The sequence below is a fragment of the Natrix helvetica genome (assembly GCF_964273705.1).
Source record: "Natrix helvetica genome assembly, chromosome: Z".
Lineage (NCBI taxonomy): Eukaryota > Metazoa > Chordata > Lepidosauria > Squamata > Natricidae > Natrix > Natrix helvetica.
Genome location: NC_138554.1, coordinates 25,156,686 through 25,176,924, shown reverse-complemented (window position 1 = coordinate 25,176,924; position 20,239 = coordinate 25,156,686). Strand labels below are relative to the sequence as shown.

Sequence of the window (20,239 nt, the reverse complement as noted above, 5' to 3'; positions counted from 1 at the left end):
TTCACTTTGTTCTACTACTTGTGTTTGCATAATGTTGAATTCCAATATTGCATGGTCACTTGCCCTCAGGGTTCCTGTGGCTTCAACACTTTCTATCATTTCCTCTCTATTAGTGAGAATTAAGTCCAATATGGCTAATCCCCTTGTTCCCTTATCTACTTTTTGGGAAACAAAGTTGTCTGCTAGGTTTGTTAGGAACCTGTTGGATCTTCCACTTGGTGCAGAGTTTGTTTCCCAGTTGATGTCAGGGTAGTTAAAATCCTCCACTACTATTGTGGTGTGCTTCCTACATACCTTAGTTAGCTGATAGCAAAAAGTTCATCTACTTCCTCTGCTTGGTTGGGTGGCCTGTAGTATAGACCTATGGCAATGTTGTTCCCCCCGCTTTAATATTGACCCAAATGCATTCAAGATAGTTCTCATCATTGTTGTGCTCTATTTCTGTATAGATGCAGTTATTTCTTATATATAGTGCAACTCCACCTCGTCTTTTATTTGGTCTATTTCTTTTAAATAATTTAAATCCTTCTAGCTGTATGTTCCATTTGTCAGTTTCATCCCACCAAGTTTCTGTAATGGCAACAGTATCGTATCTGCCCTCTTTTATTTGAATTTCTAATTATTATTAACTAAATCTTCTCATTTTATGGTTAACCCAAGCAATCATTGCAAGTGGCTCACTATTTCATTAATAGCCTATAATGTGTACCATTTTTATGATCTGTTATAATCTGGGGATGGATTAACTCAGTAATGCAGATAAGCCTCTGGTCCATATCAGAGTATGTGTCTACTCTCTCTTGTCTAACTTTTTCTGTCTCGTATGTTTATTAATTGAATTTCCATAGCCTATTTTTTAAAAAAAGGAAAGTCTAGGTCTCACTCTATCAGTCAATATTTCTGTCTCTCTACCTTTACTTGATGGCACCCACAAAACATTTTCAAACGTCCCACAAGCCAGGGGTGGGTTGCAGGCGGTATGCCATGGTACGGTGTACCGGAGCCTGGCCAGAGCACCGGGTACCGTTCCGGTACAGTGCTCCAGAGGGCCCACCCATCCACCCGAGCGCCTTACCTGTCCTTTAAACCCTTCGGCACTTCTGCGCACGCGCATGGCACATACAGCACCTGCGTGACACTCCACCGAGCAGCTGGAGCATCACAGAGGCATGGCTGGAAGATATGATGTATGCGCACGCTGCATGCGTGTACGCATGCACTGCACGCGTTCATGTGGAGGACGCCGGACCTCGTTGCAACCGTACCGGTTGCAACGGGATCCGGAACCCACCATTGCCACAAGCCCACCTACTCCTACTCATATTTAGATGTGTGTGACCATGTGTCCAATATCCACTGTCCCAGTTCAAGGTCTTTCAGAAATCCAGTCTGTCTCTGATTCACTGACAGGGCAAATGGGGAAAATGAAACATGTTACTTTGACATCCTACCTTCTGACCTTTTCAGTGGTTCACTTGGCACTGACCAGACAAAGGGCTTGCTTTTGTTGTGGTACTGGCAGGTATAATTTTGTGTCTCTTCCAACTTCATCCAGCGGGGAGAAAAAATCACCCCCCTTTCCCCTAGCTCTGCAGCTTTGCACTCTATCTGTTCCCCTGATTTCAGAAGAGCAAAAATCAGATCTGGTTCCGTTGCATTGCACTGTATGGAGACATTTGCTTCTGGAACATCGTGTTCTCCATTTATAATCTGGATTGAAGGCTTGGTCAGGCTGGGATCTAGAAAGGGGAAAAGATTCAGTGGAACCTCAGAGACTCTTGTAGACCAGAATCTCCTGTTTCACTCAACCACAAATAACACACACACCCCTCCTCCTTTCAATCTTTTGGCAATAAAAGGATCGTCTTCTCCATTCTGACATACATATTTTTTTTCAAATATTAAATAAGAAAGCCTTTTATTTCTTCCCCATTCTGATATTCTATCCAGGTGTCCAGATATGCCTTATATTACATTCTGTGTCTTTAAAGTGATAGGCTAAACAATTCAGCTTACAGAGAAGAATGGCAACTGTAAAAGCAGAAAATACGTCAAAATGAAACTATAGGTGCCCAGTGCACCCTCTTCTATCCATCAGTCAAAGTAGGGTTGAGGTTAAAGCAGGGTTGGGCAATTAATTTTCCCAGAGGGCTACTTGAGAAACTGGGACTATTGTAGAAGGCTGAGCAAACAGGGCTCTGAAGATGTATAGGCACCCACGTATGAACATCTAAACTTCCTTTTTACAACCCTGTAATCCAGGGGTGGGTTGCTCCTGGCTGGGCTGAATCGGTAGTGGCTTTTTGGCCTGGGTCACAGAACCAGCAGTGAGTCAGGCTAGCCATGCCCCTGAACTGGTTCCCTGGTCCCTGCTGCCGTTGCTGGCATGTTATTTTGTAGTGCGCGCGCATACGCAGTTCACTGTAAATTGTTCTGCGCATGTGAGAAGAGTGAGTTACATTGAACTGCGCATGCAGCCTGCGTCTGATGCACATGAAGCGAACCAGTAGTAAAACCGGGACCAACCCACCTCTTTAATCTCTTAATTACAATCAGGAACATATATACAATTTTAAAAAAAGCAGTTGCCTTCAAAATAAAAGCAATGCAGTTATATGGTGTGCATAGCATATACTGATTTACATTTGATTTTTAATTTCCAGTTGACCTCATGAGGGCCAGACAGGGACAGCCAAAGGGCTAGATGTGGGTTAGGATTACACATAGCTATCTCTGCTATTCCAACTGAAATTTTGTACTTCTAGTAATCTAATTAAGACTGTGATCCACGAATGCATGTTTGACCCAATTAAGGTGGCTTGAGCTGACACCACGTGCTAAGAATGCAAATATTAAAACTAATCAAGCTTCATTTACGGAGAAAATATAATCATCAACTTTAACTGGAGAAAAAACTTTTTGTGTAAACTCAACCATCCAATCGCAGCATTTCCAAGGAGGACTGGGAAAAGTATTCCCTTAAAACCTTGAAAAGCAAACGATTATTCCCAAATTTCATTGCAGGAGAGACCTATGAAATGAATACCTTGACCAAGGTCATCTGGGAAAGAAATGGCAAACTGAAGATGGAGTCAACCCCATCCAGAACCAAAGATGTTAAAGAATGTGGTAAGTTATTAAAATTGTTCAGGTCTTGAAATCTTACACGGGAAAAGACCCTTTTGAGAAAAGACTGGACTGCCATTTGTCAGAAATGTTGTAGGGTCTCCTGCTTGGGTGGGAGGTTGGACTAGATGACCTACAAGGTCCCTTCCAATTCTGTTAATCTGTTTATCTGAAGGGTGAAGTCATTTCTTTATGTATTTCTCTTCTTTTTGTTACAATGTTTTTTTTCTTTTCTATTTTTTCTTTCCTTTTCTAAACTTTCTATTATTTATTTTTTACTTTATTTTTTACTTTGTATTAGTTTTGTGAGTGTGTGTGTGTGTGTGTGTGATTAAAAACTAACGTATATAAAAACAGGGAGCAGCCACTCACCCTGATATTGGTACTTTGTTGGTTGTGAAACATTTGCAAGGAGGGGGGTGCCCTGGCTCAGAGTTTTAATGACGCTGGAACTCCTGGCCAGAAATGGTTTGCCCTTCAGCAGTTTGAGCCCGGCTCCATGAGATGGAGTGAGCTCCTCTCGCTCCATCCCTGACTCCTGTCCACCCAGCAGTTCAAAAGCATGCAATATTGTAAGTAGAAAAATGGATACCACTTTGGTGGTGGTAGTGGTGGTGGTGGTGAAACTTAGCTGCCTTTGTATATGTGTAGAACAGAAACCGCTACTGGATCTAGCTGGATGCGAGGCATCGCAACACAAGGTGAGACCAAGGGAGGAGTCCAGAACAGCCAGCAACTTGAGTACTGCTAGTTAACTGGTGTAAAACTAGTTTGCCCCCCGCAGTGCACCAAGGATAGGTACACAAGCATCAAACAGAATGAGCTAGCAATTTAGGCTGTCAGGACTGCCTTGTGCCTAGCATGTGTAGATTTCTCTGACATTGTGTGCCACATGCTAAATAAATAAATCTGCAAAGAATCCAAGCTCAGGATTCTATTTATGTCAATTTCTCCATTTGGTGGCCTGACGGCAGCCTGCAAAACTGGCAGCAGTCGGACAGTGAGGAGGTTGGGGAGGAACAGGGGCCAGTGCTGAAGGCTGGGGAAAGCTCAGACGAGGGCTCGACCTCAGAGGCAAAGAGGGAGCTAGCAGCGAGGCAGAGGAACAGCTGGAGCCTGTTCCCAGTGTGCGCATGCGCAGAGCTGCCAGAAGACAAGAACAATTAAGAAAGCAGGCTCAACTTAAGAGTAGAGCTACACCTTGGAGATGATTGGCCCCTCCCATAGGAAACAAAAGAGGAGCGAACAGGGAGGGGGCTTTTGCAGGAAACAATACGTTTCAATCAGTCATGTCAAGAGAGAAAAGTTCTGTTTGTAACTATAAGAGACAAGTTTTGTCTTGCCCTCATTTGGAACTAGTTCAGTGGTGGGATACAACCGGTGCACCCCAGTATGGGCGTACCAGTGTCTGCTGGCAGCATCAGGCACTGTTCCAGTATGGTGCTCCGGAGGGTCCACGTCTGCCCGCTCTCCTAACCACTATTTGAGGGGCATTTGCGCATGTAAAAATGGGGCGTACCGGTGCCTGCGCGACGCTCCGCCGAGCAGCTGGAGCGTCATGGCCGGTGGGTACTCATGCGTGCGTTGTGCATGTGCACATGGTGGACGCCTGGCTCGGTTGCAGCGTACCAGTTGCAAGGGGAGCCAGAACCCACCACTGAACTAGTTATTTGGCAACTTGCCAAACAAGATAAGGTTCGTGTTTGATAAACAACCCTCTGAAAGACTGGAGCCTTGTGGGCTGTGAATGAAAGGAATTCACAGTTGTGTAAATAAAAGGGGTTTTGCCGGGACCAAGACTCTGCTTCTTGCTTGTTAAGGAAGCCTGGATCAGAACAGTCCACCTGCATGGCTTAACAGGCTGGGTTTCACACTTCTACTAGAGCAGGGGTGTCCAAACTTGGGAACTTTAAGACTTGTGGACTTCAACTCCCAGAATTCCCCAGCCAGCCATGCTGGCTGGGGAATTCTGGGAGTTGAAGTCCACAAGTCTTAAAGTTCCCAAGTTTGGACACCCCTGCTCTAGTAGAAGTGATGAACCCATGCACATATTATACTGACCCTTTCCTTTTGACTCTAAACATGCTGCTTTTCACACCTACAGTATATGCATAAGGCATATGAAGTTGGCTGTAATTTTTTCACTTTCTCATTCTGATTTTTAAAAAATACTTTCCTCATTAAAGCATCTCATTCTCTAGTTTCCTCAAATGGTCCCCAATTTTACTCATGGTTCTTATTCAGGATATGGGGTTTGGAAGATAGCGGGGATTGGGGGAAGAACTAATTCCTTACCTCTTACTTGAAGCTGCAGAGGGTCACTTAACTTCGAATACATAAAGGGTTTATTTTCAAGCTGATAGCAACAACTGTAGTTTCCTATGTGTTTCATCCTGACTCCCGAGATGGAAAACTCAGCCAAGGAACTGTTTGGTTTTGCCGTTTGGGAAGTTACGAAGTCTGTTGACTTATAGAGGGAGTACTTCAGGCCCCCTTTTGGCCCCTGGCAATAGATCCGGGCATTTGTTTCAAGCATTTGCTGTCCCTTTGGTTCCATATAGATGGCAGGCCCTGTGAACCCGGGGTCTGAAGGCAAGAAAATATTAGATAAAGAGCAAAGGCATTAGAAGCACCAAATGACAAGACTTAAAAGTGGCAAGAACCTACAATTTCCTCCTCTTTTAGATTTATGCAAAATCACTAGTAAGACTGATATACCAGGGATGGGGCGAGGAATCTACTGGATAGGAAAATAAACACAGAGAAATAAGGATCACTAAATAAACAGCTTCCCTGAACTTGAATAAGGCTACACATTCATTGTTAACTTGAAAATAATTTTGGGTTTCCACTGAGCGTCCAATAACAAACTTATCAACTCCATCTAAACGTAATTTCTTAATCCTTTTAGATCATAGAATAATAGAATTGGAAGGTACCTCAGAGGCAGGGGTGAAATGCTACCGGTTCGCACCAGTTCGACTGAACCGGTAGCGTTTTTTTTACTACCGGTTCGGGCAAACCGATAGTTCTGACAATCAGTTGTGTGACAATCTTCTATGCCGCATGATTTATATTCACTAGAAAGTGGAAATCCTGCTTTCTAGCGAATCTAAATTGCGCGGCTCTTCCCCCCCCCCCGCTGTTCTACTTACCTTTGCAGACTCAGAAAAGGCTTCTTAATCCTCCTTTTTCAGCGCTGCGCACTGTGAAGTGAACCGGTAGCAGACTTCAGAGCATTTCACCCCTGCTCCGAGGTCTTCTAGTCTAAACTCCTGCTCGAGCAGGATACCGTATACCATTTTGGATAAATGATTATCCAGTTTCTTTTTGGAAGCCTCCAATGATGGAGCACATCTTCAGAAGGCAAGCTGTTCCATTGGTTGATTCTCACTGTTAGGAAATTTTTCTTCTCCTCAGCCCACTCATTCTTTCTAAGGTTTGTTTAGTCATATGTTCATTGTCTTTATATGACCAAACCACAGATGTCTTTCATAATGATCTCTCATTTGTGCAATCCACATTTTTTTCAGCACTCACCCACTCACTCACTCACTCGTTCATTCATTCAAATTGTATGTCCACCCATTGCACCTAAGTGATTCTGGGCAGCTCACAACAATTAAAAACAGCAATCTAACAAGTTAAAAACCAATATTTGATTATGTGCCATCAAATCATTTTCAGTTCCTAGTGGCCACATATTTCGTGCCACATACCTTGGTCTCTCATCCATGATATTCTAGATTCGTATTCCTTAATGCATCATGCAAACTTAATATATAATATTAATATTTATATATAATAAAAGCATTTTTTCCCGTGCTTTATGCAATCGGTGTAGTATGCATTCTTATAATAGATCTTAGGAAATAATGACTTAGCAGATTTTGTATATATAACAATAGCACTTAGAGTTATATACTGCTTCACAATGCTTTTACATTCTTCTCTAAGCAGTTTACAGAGTCAGCCTCTTGCCCCCAATAATCTGGGTCCTAATTTTACCCACCTCGGGGGGATGGAAGGCTGAGTCCATCTTGAGCCTGGTGAGATTTGATCTGTCAAATTGCAGGCAGCCGGCAGGCAGCAGACGTAGGCTGCAGTATTGCACTCTAACCACTGCACCATTGCAGCTCACAAATATGTATGTCAGAGGTGAGTTGCTACCGGTTTGCACCGATTCAGGCGAATCAGTAGTGAAAATTACGACTCGGTTGCCGAACCAGTAAGGACGGCAGGCTCTCCATGCCCCTGAACCGATTCCCCAGTTGCTGCAGCATCTTTTTTGGCATTTTTAATCTTATTTACAGGCAACTGGACATACGCGGAGCAAATCGCGGAGGCACCGAATTGGCAGTAACCAGCAACAACCCACCCCGATGTATGCATGCATGCATGTAAGTATGTATCTGGAACAAGTTTGTGTAGTAGTTAAAGGATCAGGCTAGAAACTGAGAGACTGCACATTCCAGTCCCTCCTTACTAGGCATGGAACTTATAAGGGATTTTGGGCCAGGAGACTGTGAGCTCTAGTCCCTCCTTAAGCAAACCAAGAGAGGATCTTGACCCAATCACTCAGTCTCAGCCTCAAGAAGGTAATGGCAAATCCCTTGTAAAAATCTTGTCAAGAAAACTGCAGGAACTAGTCCAATCAATCATCAGGAGTCACAAATTAACCCAAGGGCCTTCATTCTACAGCATGAACTACCATACAACACAGGGAAGATCACAATATGATTATTACATTTGTATATTCTCTGATGTTCAAGAGAATAATTGCAACTTAACTGAATCACAGATGCATGAAGAGATGAAGGAAAAAGAAAATTCAAGTGCTAATATTATTTGTGTTCTAAGTACAGAAAATACAAAAACTCTGAGCTCTCTTTTGTGAAGTAACTATGAAGAATAGGAATCCATATCTTACCCGTTATATTGATATATATTTCACTACTGAACTTCGAGTATATATTGTAACTGTACTGCGGGGTGTAGAATTGATAGTCACAAAAGTAGATCCCTCCATCTGGTTCTTGGGCACTGCGAGTGAGGAAGTCAGCCATTTTGGTATTTGAAGTGCGGAATGCTGGTGTTTGTGAAGATCCCTTTTTATAGAGGTTAAATTGTACAGTGGGGTACAATTCCTGTTTGCACTGGATGGCGACTTCTCTTCCTAGGACAATCAGGCCTTTGGGAATCACTGAAATGGAGGGGCTGGGATAAGATTGTTCTGAGAAAGGGAGAAAAAAGATGAAATTTTAATACTGCAATATTTGCAACAACCTGAGTCTTTAAAGTGGCAAGATATTTGCATTTCAGGAGGAAACAAACTTCTACGGTTAGGTCCAAACCCACCTGGGAAGGGAGGCAAAGACTCAAGATAGGAACTCAGCTGATCTAAACTTGTCCCCTTTTTACCTGTGTGGCTCCTGAGATGAATGTAGAAATATTGTCGCAGCTACCAAGTTGCCTTAATGATCCCATCCTGGAGACGTTGATCAGGCAAGTGTTAAATTAGCACCTTCTCAATTTTTTAAAACCCTTTTTCCTCTCAGTGACAGAATGGATGGTGACCAAGGAATGAAACTTGATCAGTGACCACTTGCCCGGTGATTCCCTACTTTTTCAGCAGAAGAAAAGGCAAAAAGAGGATCATGTCTATTTCTCTATATCAGGGGTGTCAACTCTATTTCATTGAGGGCTGCAGGGATGGGCGTGGCCAGCTTGTCAGGAGTGCCTATGGGGCCCAAGCACTCTGCCAGCGAAAATGAGTCCCTGAGCTCCTTTTTCATCTGCAATGGCCTCCTGCAACCCTCTGCCAGTGAAAACGGAGCTCAGGAGAGTCGCAAGCAGCCCTCGTTAGCTCCATTTTTGGCTGTGATGGCCTCCTGCAACCCTATGTCAATGAAAACGGAGCTTGGGAGAGCTGCACACGGTCTTCCCAAGCTCTGTTTTAGCTGGCAGAGGCACCACAGACTGGTCTTTTACTGTTTCCAGGGTGGCCCCAGGGGTCAGATCTAAGCACTCATGGGCTGGATCCAGCCCACAGGCCTTGAGTTTAACACCCTGCTCTATATAGTTCTTGGTGACGTGAGACTTATCTCATCTTAGATAATGCTGCCCCTTGTAACTAACTATGGCAAAATCATTCCTCAACAATGGCCAATACCTATTTGTCTCCATGATATTGACTTCAGCTCATCCCCAGTTGATGAGAGCTACAAGTCACCTATTGCAATACTAAAGTGATGGTTTCCCCCCGATTCTGATCCCAGCTATGGACAGGCGGTGAAGAAGTAAAGTCAGTTTGGCTTTGCTTATTTTTATGTTATTTTTTAACAAATTTATGTAGCCCCCCAACTTACACATGGGTGACTTAGATGGCTTGCAAAAATTAATCTTTGCCTTCAAATGATAGGGAACAAGAGCAGTAGGGTAGATTAGACAGCAGCAACAGGATAGCAAATTCATGCCAGTACAATTTCCTGCTGGCTTCAAGACAGGTGGATATAACACATACCCTTAAACTTGCAGGAATGAACAAATCCATGCAAATTTATGTTTTTCTTCCTTCACTTTGTAGGGATGAGGGCAGGGGAAGGACAGATATAGCAGCAGCCACATTTAAGAACGCTTCTTATTTAATATGTGGATACACAGAAAGCAGAGGCGTTTGCACTGATAATGTTACCTAGTTTGCACTGGTGGGTTTCAATTTTTTTTAGAACCTCTTCTGTAGGTGAGACCTGCTTTGTGGGAGTGGCTTGCCGGCCATGTGACCAGGTGGGAGTGGCTTGGCAGTCATGTGACTGGGTGGGCATGGCCAATTTGTAAAATGTGGTGAAACTCACTTAACAGTGCTCTTGCTTAGCAACCAAAATGTTAGCTCAGAAACTCTGGCATTTGAAGCATGCAAGTCTTAAAACTGTCAAATTGCAAGACCCTTGTATCCCTAACCCTTTAGAAAAAAAAACCCAGGGGTGTTCAAACTTGACAGCTTTAAGACTTGTGGACTTCAACTCCCAGAATTCCTCCTCTCGCTCTTCATCTTGATGATGGGCGGATGGGCGGGGGGAGGGAGCTGGAACCAGTTTTAAATGGGACTGTAGATTTATGGAACCTCTTCTATAGAAGAGGAACCCACCCCTGCTAGTTTGGTAATGAAGTGTCTGCAAGAAAATAACCAAACTCAGAGAGCACCAAGGACCTCACAGTTTAACCTTAAGCTACAAATATTCTCATCTATTGATAATTCTGTGTTGCTTTAATAGCACGAAAACATGCCTTTCGTACATTGCCCTGCCTTGATCCTGAAATTTAGAAGGCATTATTTCTACTCTCCCATGGAGATATTGGGGTGGTTGGAAAAATGAGGAACAAACACTTGACCTGCTGAGCTTGGCTGAACAAGAAGCTCCAGTCTGGGATGATCTATCGAGAGCTTGGCAGGAAACAGCCTTGGGGAGAAAATGGCAATTTCCATTCCTCCTGCATTTTGGGGGAATGCAGACTTTGGTTTCCATTTATAGGTGTAGGAAATACAGGTGGTCCTTGACTTCTGAAACACAATTGAACCCAAATTTCTGTTGCTAAGTGAGACATTTGATAGGTGAGTTTTGCTCCGTTTTAAGACCTTTCTTTCCACAGTCGTTAAGTAAACCACTGCAGTTGTTAAGTTAGTACTGTGGTTGTTAATTGAACCTGGTTGACTTTGCTTGTCAGAAGATCACAAAAGGGGATCCCATGATCCCTGGAACACTGTGATTGTCATAAATATGAGTAAGTTGCCAAGCCTCTGAATTTTGACCATGAGGATAAAGCAGTGGTCATAAGTGTGAAAAGCGGTCATAAGTCACTTTTTTCAATTCTGTTGTAACGTCAGATGGTCACTAAACAAACTGTTGTAAATTGAGGTCTACTTGTAGCTAGGTTAGTCTCATGGATGAAAGCAGCACGGAAAAGGACTTACTTCGCACAAAGATAAAAACTGGATCGCTATGGAAAGACCAACTTTGATATATATAATATATACATCCGTATTTTCCCTGATGTGATTCCTGGGCATTGGAAATATGATATTCAACCTCGGTATAAGCTTCACGTAAGAATACATTATAATTTTGTTTCTTTATATAGAAAGTGGATTTCTCTTTTGTGTTCCCATCCTTCTTACAACTGATGCTTATATTCTCTCCCACAGCAACCACGTTACTGGGATTCACCGAGATGGAAGGTTTGGGATATTGTCCTGGATAAGAGGAGAAGATGAAAGAGTTGTAATATGGATAACCTGAAAGCAGTTGTTTGTGTAAGAGATTGGTAGGTTGTACTTTCAGCCAACAAACAATATTTAATGTGGTATATGAGGGCTATATATGAAATTGTGCTAAACCTGAAACAGCAGCAACATTTTCCTTGCTCAGTGACTCACACTCACATGAATGGAGAGGGTGTGTGTGTGTGTGTGTGTGTGTGTGTGTGTGAGAGAGAGAGAGAGAGAGAGAATGGCTGCACTAATGCAAGATACTGTAGTTGTCTGAAAAGAAAAATAATTTGGGCCCTTCTGGTTCCAGGAGCTGATCCCAATGGATTGAGGGATTCCCCCCACCCCATCCTTTGGAAGGGATACCATCTTCCACCTTGGTTTGGTGAACAAGGGCAGAGTTATTACACGAGAAGACATAAACTTCCAAGAGAGACACACGTGAGACTTTTAAAAAAATTGATGAGAGAGGAAATATTCAAGAAGGCAAGAGATGAACCATTACAATGCAAGGGAAATAATAGGTGCTTTTGAAGCAGGTTCCTAGGAGAGTGAGAGACCTACAGAAACAATATCAATTATTGACTGTGAGGCTGATTAAATGTAATGTGAACTACAGATGGCTGATACCTGAGAGAATACAAGTCAATTGGAATGACAAAAGATACAGACTGGATTCAATAGACAAAGCAATGGAATTTTATGATCACCATTTTAGCACAAATGAGGGACAGGAAGTGGGAGGAAAAATAGAATATAAAAGTCAAGAAGAATTAACAACAGAAGAAAAACTTTAGAAGAGGAGCATAAAAGCCTTGAATCAGAGCTACAAAAAGAACTGCAAAAAGTAAATGTAAATGTAAAAAATCAAATGGAAATAATTAAATATAAATTAAGTATAATGGAGAAACAAGAATCAGCACAATGAATTGAAAGAGCAAAACAAAATTTCTTTGAAAACGCGAATGAGCCAGGAAGATGGCTAGCATATAAGTTGAAAAAGGAGAAAGAGAAGAACCTGGTAACTAAACTACAAGATGAGAAGAGAACATTACAGTATCAAAATGAAAGTAAAAAGAAAATAATCCAGGAGTTCTATAGGAAGCTCTATGACCAAGTAAAAATTTCAGAGGAAAAAGATAATGCAATATTGAAAAAAGCCCAATTGCCAAAAGTTCCTGAAATGGTGAAGATTAAATGAAAGAATAATGTTGGTGGAACTAGTAGAGGTGATTAAAAGAGAAAAGAATAACAAAACACCAGGACCAGATGGATTACCAGTAGAAGTTTATAAAAATCTAAAAGATACATTAAGCTTACCAATGTTAAAGGTGTATAATGAAGTATTGTTAGAAACTAAGATACCACATAGATGGATGGAAGCAAACATTACCTTAATTCTGAAAGAGGACTCAGATAAAGAATTACAGGCCAATATCCTTATTAAATGCAGATTATAAATTATTTGTTTCAATAATAGTTGAAAGGCTCAAGAGATTTTTGAACAAGTTTATACACTCAGATAAAAATGGCTTTCTAACAAAAAGGCAAATTAAAAATGTGAGAATTATCTTAGACACTTTGGAGTATTATAAACACATTCCGAAAAACAATTGGTGTTGATGGTTCTAGACGCCGAGAGAGCATTTGATAATGTAAACTACTAATTCATGATGCAACAATTAAAATGTATGGACTTTGGAGAAAAATTTATAAATATGATCAAGACAATATACTGTATTTTTCAGAGTATAAGACGCACCCTTTCCCCCCAAAAAAGAGGGAGAAAATCTGGGTGCATCTTATACACTGAATACAGCATTTTGGCCTCCTGAAACCCTGCCCCCTTCACAAAAATGGACGTGCAGAGGGTTTGGGAGGCCTGCAAGGTGCAAAAACTTTTTAAAAAATTTACCTCTTCAAAATCTTGGTGCGTCATATACACTAGTGCGTCTTATACTCCGAAAAATATGGTATACCGCTCAAAGAGCAAAAGTGATTGTGAATGGGGATATGACAGAGAAGTTTTATATAAAAAAAGACAATAGACAAGGAAGTCCATTGTCACCACTATTACCTAAATTGACATTGGAAGTGTTAATTGGAAACATTAGGCAGGATCCAGAAATAAAAGGGATGGAAATAAAAAAAAAAGAAAAATATAAGTTACAAATATTTGCAGATGACCTGGTATTCATCTTAGAAGAAACATTAGAAATCGGCCCCAAACTAATAAGAAAAATAGAAGAATATGGAGAAGTTGCAGGACTGAAAATAAATGAATAAAAAACCAAAATAATAGTAAAAAATTTTACAGAAAAATGAACTGACAAAGAAAATAGATCTTCTGATAGTAAAGATGGTGAAATATTTAGGAATTTACTTAACAGCATGATGCACAACAATTAAGATAACTACATAAAGTTAATGCAACAAATTAAATTGGATCTGAAGAAATGGAAGACCTTACAACTATCAATGGTAGGAAGAATAGCTACTATAAAAATGAATATATTGCCAAAGCTACTCCTTTTATTTCAAACAATTCTGATAAAATTAGAGAAAAAATACTTTGAGGAACTTAATAAAATAATTTTGAAATATATCTGGCAAGGGAAAAGAGCAAGAATAAGATTGAAAATGCTACAGGAGTCTTAAAGCAATGGTGGGTTACCGGACAGGGAGTTACTGGACAGGGAGCTGTATTACCAGGCATCGGTACTTACGTGAGTGGAAGAATGGATAAACCTAAGGCATGGAAGATTACTGTTGCTGGAGGGACATGATTTACAATTACGTTGGCTTGCCTTTTTGTGGTATGGGAAAAAAAAACACAGTACATGGATATTTTCAAAGACACTATGTGAGGAATGCCCTATTCTTAGTATGGGAAAAAGTTAAAATAAAAAATTACAGGAAAATACCAGTCTGGCTCTCCATGATGGAAGTATTGATATATCCAAATATTGTCAATTTGGGGGAAAAAAATGTAACTTTTAAATGAGGAAGGAGAACTTAAAACCAGGCAGGAATTGCAAAACCAAGGGGTGGATTCAGCATAGTGGCCACACCTGCAAATACAATCTAGATATGAAAAAGATGCCAAGACGTGGAATAACCAAGACAAAAAGAACCAACAGCACTCGATCGGATACCATTAGGGACAGATGAAAAACTAATAAAGAAACGATATAGTTACTTATTAAGCATTAAAATGGAAGATGAACAAGTGAAAGAAACAATGATAGTATGGGCAAATGTTTTGGGCTATACTATAGAACTAGACAAATGGCAAAAACTTTGAGATAGGAACTATAAAATGACAATGGCCACCTCATATAAGGAAACCTATACAAGATGTTCTATAGGTGGCATTTACCACCAGCAAGGCTAGCAAAGATGTCTAAAAATATGTCTGCCAAATATTTGAAATGTAATCAGGCTCCAGGTACTTATTATCATATGTGGTGGACATGTGTGAAGGCAAAAAAATTCTGGAGGAAAATACATACGTGGTTAGAAAAGATAATTAAGCAATATATAGATCTAAAGCCAGAAATATTCTTGTTAAGCATACTACCAGAAAGCTACAATAAAGGGGGTACATATTTAATACTTCATGTGTTGACAGCAGCGAGAATTGTATTTACACAATATTGGAAAAAAGATGAAAATATAATTCAGAAAACATTAGACTGTGCAGAAATGGATAGACTGACATTAAAAATAAAAGATAAAGCAGATATAGAATATTGCTCAACATGAGATACGTTTTACCAGTGGTAAGATATAAGAGGAGGAAATTAGAAGAAGAAAGATTATTATTGTATCTAATTAAAAAATGAGTTAGTATGACTATGAATATAAATAAATTAATATAATGATTTTTGTTATTATAATTATGATTTTTACCGTTACTATTATTGTGAGAACATTTGTTATTTCTCCATATATAGCTAAAATATAAAATATTAAAAAAAAAAGAAAAATGGGTTTGCTTTGGGGAGACCATGATATGTAATTCTCATTTTACATCCATCCAATAGTTCTGTGTCTAATGAGACTCACCTTCAGCCGTCCATCTATGCTGAGTCAGCCACCATCCTGGAAAAAAAATGATTCCATTAGTGTCAAAATACCTGACCAGTAGAAATTGACACTGGATCTTTGACCTTGGCCCCATGTCGCCATCCCTACTGCTCCCGTCTTCTGTTTACTAACAATACCAACCCAGGAACAGATTGAAAATGAGCCTCATGCTGGGATTTTTGTAGGCAGCAGAACTTCTGGCTTCCCAGGTCTTTTGACTTGTCCTGTCCTGCCACTCAGAGGAACAGATTGGTGCTGAAATACCGCAGGAATTATGGAAAAGATCTTGTCCTGCACACCCCCGAAAGCAGCTTAATTCAGTCAAAAGTGTCCTTGTTCTGCCTGATGAGTCTCTAAACTTCCAGTTGTGAAAGAAAAGAAAGAAAGAAAATAGAGGAAGTGACAGCAATCTATGGGTGTGTTGAAATGAAGGAACTGAAGTATTGTTTGCAGGAGACCCAGAGTTTTAAGGCTCTGAGATGTTCTCTTTGAAGTGGGGGGACAAGGAAACACCCCCCCTCAAGGTCCAGAAGGGCATTATCAAGTTTTTCTCACATTGCCTAGCAGATGGAAAAAATAGACCTAGAATCATAGAGTTGGAAGGGACCTTGAAGGTCTTCTAGTCCAACACCCGAAATAGGACCATCCCGTACATCCCGTACAAGTGGATATCAAATCTTTTCTTAAAAACCTCCAGTGATGGAGTACACACAACTCCAGGAGACAAGCTGTTCCATTGATTGATTGTCATTTTCGGGAAATTTGTCTTTAGTTCCAGGTTAGATTTCTCTTTGATCAGCTTCCACTCATTGCTTTTTTGCTCTCCCCTCAGGTGCTTTGGAGAATAAGTTGATCCAATCTTCTCTATGAAAATCCCTCAGGTGCTAGAAAACACGTATCATGTCGCCTCTGCCTTCTCTAGCCTTCTCTTCGATAGACTAAACACACCTAGTTCCCTTAGGCATTCATCATATAACTTAGCCCCCAGACCCCTTATCATCTTTGTTGCTTTTCTCTGTACTCTTTTTAGGGCCTCGGCATCTATTTGTATCTTGGTGGCCAGAGCTAGACCCAGTATTCCAATTGTGGCTTCACTAGTGCAGTAAAAATACCATGAGCAAGAGCACTTAGACTTATTTACCGCTTCACAGTGCTTTACAGCCCTCTCTAAGTGGTTTACAGAGTTAGCATATTGCCCCCCAACAATCTGGGTTCTCATTTTACCAGTCTAGGAAGGATGGAAGGCTGAGTCAACCTTGAGCCAGTCAGGATTGAACTCTTGACAGTGGGCAGAGTCAGCCTGTAATACTGCATTCTAACCACTGTGCCACCACGGCTCATAGAGGAAGTGACATGGAGTCACTTTTGCAGTGCGTGATCTTGATAGTATCCCTCTGTTAATGCAGCCCAGGATGGCATTGGCTTTTTTGGCAGCTGCAGCATACTGCTGGCTTATATTTAAGAGGTTGTCTACTAGGCTAGGGCCCCAAGATCCCTCTTACAGCTGTTGAGCCAGGTACCACTTATTCTATACCTCTGAGTTTGGTTGGTGCGATGGAAGTAGGATTGGGGGAATTTTGTATTGTAAAATCAACTTCCAATCCACTTCTCTCTCTCAGTTTGCATGTATCCAAGGGACTGTCTTCTCCCAGTTGTTTCCACTTGTCCCATTTGGTCAGACGGGTTGGACATGTTGCAGGTCCTATCAGCCAAGAAATGTTAACTGGTGGGGACCAGGAGACGTGCCTTCTCTGCCATATTCCCTGCCCTCTAGAATATTTTCCCTTCTGCTATTTGGATGACCCTGTTTGCCTTCCATAAGACTATGAAGACTTGGTTGCTTTGCCCAGGATTGGGGCCCAGAGTGTGTTAAGAGCCCTGTTTATGGATTGAATTAACATCCATATTAATGACACTACTTGGTGCCATTTTTAAAAAATAATAATAATTAATTTAATCCAATTTTTATATTGCCTATCACACTTGCACACACCTGGAGAATTTGCAAATAAAACAGTAAAATGATATAAGAGCTATAGTTAAAAATAAGTGTGCTACACAAAAATGCATTTTGTATCGTTCTGTTTTTATGTTTTATGATGTCCCTTGTTGAGATAGGTGGCTGTAGAAATCAAATGAATCCATGAAGGAATAAATACTAAAATGAAGTGATCTGCACATAGGAAAGAAGCAGTAAGAAGGTACAGGAACAATATTTTTGGGAGAGCAGCTATCGTGACAGCTAGGTCCACATTACACAGAATTAATATAATGTGGATCTGACATAGTCTATGACCACAATATTCTGTTGTGAAGGAGGACAGCAGCAACTTTAAAGGTTGGGACAGAATGATGTACCAGTGGTGGGGATGCTGGTGGTTGAACAACCAGTTCCCTGAATGTGTGCTTTGCATGCATGGATGCTTTGCGTGAACATGCAGTGCTGAAAATGGAACATTTGGAAGCTCAGCTGCTTACCTTCCCAGTCAGCAAGAGTAAGTAAAACAGCTGGGAGGGGGGGGGGGATCAGATATGCTGCACGATTGAGATGAGCTAGAAAGCAGGAAATAAAGGAAAGGATAGAGCAGGGGCAGATGGGCTGCCTAACTAATTGTTGGAGCTACCGGTTCACCCAAACTGATCCAAACTTGTAGAATCCCACCCCTGGATGTACCCTAGACTGGAAATGCGAAAAGTAGTATCTCTCCAAAGGATACCTTGGCACAAACTATTTTCACTCTTTTTATTACTTTGTAAACTACCACTGTATTCCAGCAGGTGACGCCATCCAACTGATTTCAAATCATTTTGAAAAGTTTAAATTGGATCAGATTTAAGTAGGACTTGAAAGGAAAATAGTTCTACTTTGTGCAGAATATGGTCTCTCCTGTTCCTGACAGAAATATCTATCTTTTCCTGCCTCTTGGAAATATCTACCTCCAGTTTATTTGCATGCAAATCCCTGCCCCCATTAAGAGTACTTTCTTATTGGGGGGGGGGGGGGGTTTCCACATTACTCCACACGCATTCCTGAGTTGGTTGAAAAAGTATTTAACTCTTATAGCCCCTCTGTTGATACCTCAGCCGGTACCTTTAGTGCACCTCAACAGTGAGAGTAATGAGTATGCTGTCTTTCCAGATCTAATGGGGCATAGTTTCAGGGCTGCCATTGGCAGATCCTCTGCCTTTCTTTGTCCAATGAATGCAAGTTGCTTTCCATAAGGATGGCATGACAGTGAAGGGTTGGAGAATGGATTATGGCTCGCTTCAGCATGTCTTCTGTCAGCTATCACAAACAGAAAGACACACATTACAAGTGCGACACTTTCATTGTTGTATTGTCCATGTCCTGATAGTAGCCAGAAACCAGGTGAGTAATTAACCTTGAGACTTGAAGTCAAAAAGTTTGTGACTTGACTTGTGACATGAATTGTAGGGACCTGCTACAGGAGAAGAGACAGAGGTGGTGCCAAAGGAGCTGTGACAGACCAGATTTAGAATAGAATAACAGAGTTGGAAGGGACCTTGGAGATCTTCTAGTCCAACTCCTTGCTTAGGCAGGAAACCCTACACCACTTCAGACAAATGGTTATCTAATCTCTTCTTTAAAACTTCCAGGGTTGGAGCATTCACAACTTAGGGAGGCAAGTTGTTCCACTGATTAATTGTTCTGCCAAGAAATTTCTCCTTGGTTCTAAGTTGCTTCTCTCCTTGATTAGTTTCCACCCATTGCTTCTTGCCCTCGGGTGCTTTGGAGAATAGCTTTGCTCCCTCTTCTTTGAAAGAGATATAGAATTCCATGAGCTGGAATGTCAAGCCGGGGGTTTGAAACCAGGGCCAGGGATATGTGTGAGAGGAACCCTGCTCTGGACACTATAGGAGTTGTGTCCAAGAATGGGGAAAGGCTTAGAAGGAGCTCTTAGAGAATCCCCAGGTACCAAAAAACCCCCACAATTGTTTAGCTGCTTCCGTTTTCTCTCAGTGCTGACCAATTTAGCTCAGCCTTTTGCAGCTGCTGGCCAATGTGGTTTTTGGCTGGGCGCCTTGCCAGCATCTGGCACCCTATGATCTGAAACAGATATCCCTCCCCCTCTTGGGGGGAGGGTTTCACTATATCCTAGAACAGTTTAGGGGTTTGATTGCCTGCTGTCAGCGGTATCTGCCTCTTCAATCTCTGCCTCAGAACGCAGATGGAACCACAATTGTCAACTCTTCAAGTAGGTCAGATCAAGAAACAGGCACCACCAAAACTGTAGTAATATGGTTTATATAACAGAATCTTGAATCCCTGACAGAGTTTCTCTTTCCTCCCTTTTCCTCCCAGGAAAGTCAAGACAGGACAATCTTGAGTTTCTTCCTCACCCCTTCCTCTCATTCGCAACCAAGCTACTATTTTTGTAATAGCTGTGGATATTTTTTTCAAGGCTTTGGTATTTTAATAGTATTTTACCAGTTTTTATTGGTTGAAGAACAGTCTTGTCCACACTGTTATAGTATCCAGTATCCAGCATATAGTATTATAGTATCCAGCATACTATAATAAGGTAAGGGTAAAGGTTCCCCTCGCACATATGTGCTAGTCATTCCTGACTCTAGGGGATGGTGCTCATCTCCGTTTCAAAGCCAAAGAGCCAGCGTTGCCCAAAACGTCTCCGTGGTCATGTGGCCAGCATAACTAAATGCTGAAGGCGCACAGAACGCTGTTACCTTCCCACCAAAGGTGGTTCCTATTTTTCTACTTGCTTTCAAACTGCTAGG

At 41.4% G+C, this 20,239-nt stretch overlaps 1 protein-coding gene across 2 annotated transcripts; it reads right to left on the bottom strand.

Annotated features, from left to right (window-relative positions):
* Window positions 1-1,388: 1,388 nt before the first annotated feature.
* On the bottom strand, window positions 1,389-15,917 carry LOC309401659 (immunoglobulin superfamily member 1-like). Of its 2 annotated transcripts, XM_081970764.1 has the most exons (6): window positions 15,623-15,917; window positions 15,461-15,496; window positions 11,099-11,377; window positions 8,057-8,359; window positions 5,422-5,712; window positions 1,389-1,739 (listed from the first exon to the last, which is right to left on the bottom strand). In XM_081970764.1, the coding sequence occupies exons 1-6, from the start codon at window positions 15,648-15,650 to the stop codon at window positions 1,435-1,437; spliced, it is 1,242 nt and encodes a 413-aa protein (XP_081826890.1). In that variant the 5' UTR covers window positions 15,651-15,917; the 3' UTR covers window positions 1,389-1,434. The 2 variants fall into 2 exon arrangements, with proteins under 2 accessions (XP_081826890.1, XP_081826891.1); XM_081970765.1 differs by lacking the exon at window positions 11,099-11,377 and having other exon boundaries at window positions 1,390-1,739.
* Window positions 15,918-20,239: the final 4,322 nt, after the last annotated feature.

Coding starts and splice junctions, on each gene's coding strand:
- LOC309401659 (XM_081970764.1), bottom strand. CDS start 15,650: ATGAGGCTCATTTTCAATCTGTTCCTGG. Junction 15,497..15,622: donor CATTTTCAATCTGTTCCTGG/GTTGGTATTGTT, acceptor TTTTTTTTCCAG/GATGGTGGCTGACTCAGCAT. Junction 8,360..11,098: donor AGTTTTTATCTTTGTGCGAA/GTAAGTCCTTTT, acceptor TCCCTTTCTCAG/AACAATCTTATCCCAGCCCC.